General features: G+C 38.5%; 2 protein-coding genes across 2 annotated transcripts in view; one reads left to right on the top strand and one right to left on the bottom strand.

Moving 5' to 3' along the window:
• Positions 1 to 4206, top strand: part of Ppm1k (protein phosphatase, Mg2+/Mn2+ dependent 1K) — a 156914-nt gene that overhangs the window by 35303 nt on the left and 117405 nt on the right. The window lies entirely within an intron of this gene.
• Positions 1 to 4206, bottom strand: part of Herc6 (HECT and RLD domain containing E3 ubiquitin protein ligase family member 6) — a 59313-nt gene that overhangs the window by 15697 nt on the left and 39410 nt on the right. Inside the window, exons 14-15 of the mRNA XM_005360886.3 lie at positions 1429 to 1530; positions 448 to 555 (exon numbers count right to left, since the gene is read on the bottom strand). Coding sequence (XP_005360943.2) covers positions 448 to 555; positions 1429 to 1530 — 210 coding nt within the window. The remainder of the gene's footprint in view (positions 1 to 447; positions 556 to 1428; positions 1531 to 4206) is intronic.

Here is a 4206-nt window from a genome sequence, read left to right as displayed (position 1 = left end):
TAAAAAAATAAATTAATTATAAAAAATGGTAACCCATATTGGCTTGAATATCATTTGACTATGTTTCCAAAGAATCCTGTGAAACTTTGTCTCCAGTGTGGTGATAATAACTTCTAAATTGGACTTCTGGAAGACATTCAGGTTATGGGACACTACCCAAGGAAGGGATTCCTATTAGCCTTACAGAGGTTATTCCTTATCAGAACAGGTTGTTATAAAGTATACGAGGCCAAACAGCACAATTGGCCCCTTCAATAGAAGGTAAAATCCTTTAGTGCTTCTCCTGTTTTAATGCTGGTAGTGAGAGATAGGGTAGTGAAGAAGTGAGGATAGACACATCGGGATTCCTACATCACGTTGATGAACTTCTAAAACTGCTAGTTAAAAAAACACTTTATAAAGTATACAGCCTCAGTTATGTTGTTATGGAAACAAAGACATACATACCCTCAGTTTTGCACATATGTCCCATTGCATTAACACAAGCTTGGATGGCAAATTGAAGCTAAATAGAAAATCACTTAAAACAACAAGACCAGAGGATTCTGAAGGTAACTAAGAAAAAAAAAATGGAAAGAAAACTAAGCAAACAACAGATTGGACAATGAAAATAAAAATAACATTCAATCCCTTCCTTAATTTTATCACTTTATATACTGCTAGGATCTTTTGAATTTATTTTTAAGAATCTAATTAGCAAGAAGCACCCCTTCCTTTTGTTCCTCTCTCTGCCTACCTGTTTTTCCTTGTTTGTTTTTAAGACAAATGTCATAAATCCCAGTTTGACCTCAACCTCACTACATACCAAAGAACGACCTTGCACTTCTTGTTTTTTTCAAAATTTAAACTATTTTTCAAAATTTAAATTACTTTATTCTTTTAAGTGTTTGGGTGTTTTGTTGTTGCATGTATGTCTGTACCCCAGATATGTGCAGTGTCTGCAGTGTCCAAAAATGCTAGAAGAGGGTCTCTACCCTCTTGAAAAGGAGTTGCAGACAGTTGTGAACCACCATATGGGTGCTAGGAGCAGAACTCAAGTCCTGTGGAAGAGAACATCCAGTTCTCTTAACCTGTGAGCTATCTCGCCTCCCCCGGCCTCACATTTCTGATCCTTGTTTCTCCAGTGACGTGTAGAGATCACAGGCATGCACTGCCATACCTGATTTATGCAGAACTGGGAATCAAGAATTCGGGCCTCAATGTATGCTAAGCAGACACTCCCAACTAAGCTACAGCCTCAGTTGTAAATGTGCCTTGGAGGCACATTTATAGGACAAAAATTTGTTTTGTGGGCAAAATATTTAAATTTTCAATGGCCATGCGATTTAGCCAATTTAGTATTATAATAAAGACATTTTTAGCGCACAGTTGCTAACATGTCCTGCCTTATGTCATGAACATTCTCATAAGGGAATATGTCATACTTACCTGATTGCTATACCTGTGGAACAGTTTGATTTCCTCCACAAAGTATAAGATGGCAGAAAGCTCATTTATGATGAAAGTACTTGCTGGCAGTCGACAGTTAACCTTAAAGAGAACAAGGCCTGGAATTTCACTTTCTACTAATAAATGATGTAATGTGTGACACCTACGTTTACATGCGTAACTGAATATGCATTTGACAATGATGGAATAAGGGTGTTTTAGACAAGTTGAGTTTGATGGGATAAGCTTCATTCAGCATATTTCATCGAAAAGTCAAGAGTTTTTCACATGGTATCTGTCAGTAATTAAAAAAAATTTCTGGCTTATCCATGGTGTCTTTTCTAATGCCAATCCCTCTGTATATTTGCAGGACAGTTGAATTCTTTCCTTTACTTATACTATAAATGCTTGTTGTCTGTAAATTTGTATGTGTGTATCTTTCTTACATTTTCAATTTTATACACACACACACACACACATATAGTGCTGGATGAAATCCTTTATATATTCAAAAAGAAATCTATATAAGATGCATAATCAAAACAGCAAGTAATAAGTAGTTGAGAATTACATGAAAAATATAACTTTCCTACTTTCTAGATAGGTGGACAAAATTGTGCTGGTCTTTGGAAAATAAGCTAGTAGGGCTTCACAGGATGGAGCTTTCGTATAGTTCAACAATTCTACTCTTAGCTATATGTCCAAAAGAAATGAAAATATTTATTTACACAAGAACTTGTACACAACTGTAAATGATCAAGACGTTGGAATAACCAAAATATTTATCAGTTGCTGAAAAGATAAAAATATGGCAGGTTTAGAAAATGGAAGGAAGAGCTCTATAAAACATAGAGAAAGCACAGAAACCAGAATAGTAACAAGGGACAATGGGGATTGTATTGGCTGGGTTTGCTTGTCAACTTGACACAAGCTAGAGTCATCAAGAAAAAGGCACCTCAGTTGAGGAAATGCCTCTATGAGATCTAGCTGTAAGGCATTTTCTCAATTAGTGATCAATGGGGGAGAATCCAGCCCACTGTAGGGGGTGCCATCCCTGGGCTGGTGGTCCTGAACTCTATAAGGAAACACAATGAGCAAGCCAGAGGAAGCAAGCCAGTAAGCAGTCCCCTCCATGTCCTCTGCATCAACTCCTGCCTCCAGGTTCTTGCTCTGCTTGAGTTCTGTTTTGACTTCCTCCAATGGACTATGATCTGGAAGTGTGAGCCAAATAAACCCTTTCCTCTCCAACTTGCTTTCTGGTCATGGTGTTTGATTGCAGCAATAGAAACCCTGACTAAGAGAGGGAGAGAGGGAGAGAGAAGGGATGCTTGAAAGGCAATAGTAGGATACAAGTGATATGAACAGGGAAGTGGGGAAATCAGCGAGACTACAACTGGGCAACAGTGGAGGGGTCAGTGCAGAAAGGAAGTCACAGAGCACGTGAAACTGACATTAAGGATGTTTGAAAAAGCTATAAGAATCATTTTACTTTATACTAACCTAAAATTGCATGATTATATTTGTGCGTGTACATATATATATGTGTGTACACACACATATACACAACACAGACACACATATAATGAATTTATGCTACTTGAGATGACATTGCTCCCCATAAAGACCACAGACTATCTAACAAGAACTCCAGTACCACATTAAAGAAATCTTTTTTAGAGTTATAGGCCAGGGCAGTTGAAGAGACTCCCAAAACATTATAGGATATTGCTGTTGCCTTTGATTACTTTCCAGAGGCTGAAAACACAACACACTTCAGAAAAGGGACTAAGAACATTAGATATGGGTCTGACCTGAAAGCCTCCTCCCGGGAGGCTAGGTTTTAGTCTCAGAATGTATTTTGAAAGATGCCAAGGGAGGGAGGCAACCAAGAGTTTTACCCAGCTGTGATGCTTATGATTCATGGCAGTGCCAAAATGGCAAAATATCTCTATAGATACAGAAACCTTGGTAGTAACCAGCAGCTATCAAATTGAACTTAAGGCCCATTCAACAGGAGGAAAATCATGCCAGGTACTGGAAACCTAAACAACTATCCAGGGAGACCAAGGTCAGGATCTTAAAGGAGAACCTACAACTACCACTTTACTAGACCAGTATTATTCCCCAAAGCATTCTAAACACCTATCCTCGTATCCACTATAATTGTAGCTCTTACCACTCATCAAGGATGCTTCTCTTTGTAGCAGATGTGGACCATTACAGCTACAGCAAACTACAACTTATCAAAGTTCAGAGAACAACTGATCTTGCGTTGTTCAGACCCAATGGATACATCTACGATGCCGATACCTGACTTTCATAGAACACTGTGAAAGAGGGGATGGAGAGAGTATAACAGATAGAGGACCAGGAAGCCTTGGTGTATGATTGTGTTTTCTAGAAATGATGGGAAAGCTACACCCATGATGCCTCAATAATAAGGTCACCTAAATGATGTCTGAGCAATGACAGTACCAATAGATATGCTGTTATGGAAAGTGGAAATGTCACAGTGCTCCTCTCTACACAAAGGACCACAGTCAGCCCAATAACTGCTGAGAGGTAGGTAGTCATCTTCGAGGATGATACCTCTAATTGGGTATCTAACACTAAGTGGCCAGCCCTGGAATCATGTACATAGAAGCAGCACTAAATGAACTCAACAGGGTGACTTCATACATATATGCATTTCTACACATATGTAACAAAAATAAAGAGTCCATGAATTTGAGAGAGAGAAAAAATAGGGAGATATAGGAAGTGTTGCTCTAGTGATAT

This window comes from Microtus ochrogaster, linkage group LG3 (assembly GCF_000317375.1).
Source record: "Microtus ochrogaster isolate Prairie Vole_2 linkage group LG3, MicOch1.0, whole genome shotgun sequence".
In the NCBI taxonomy this organism is placed as follows: Eukaryota; Metazoa; Chordata; class Mammalia; order Rodentia; family Cricetidae; genus Microtus; species Microtus ochrogaster.
This window is presented reverse-complemented; position numbering and strand designations above follow the sequence as displayed.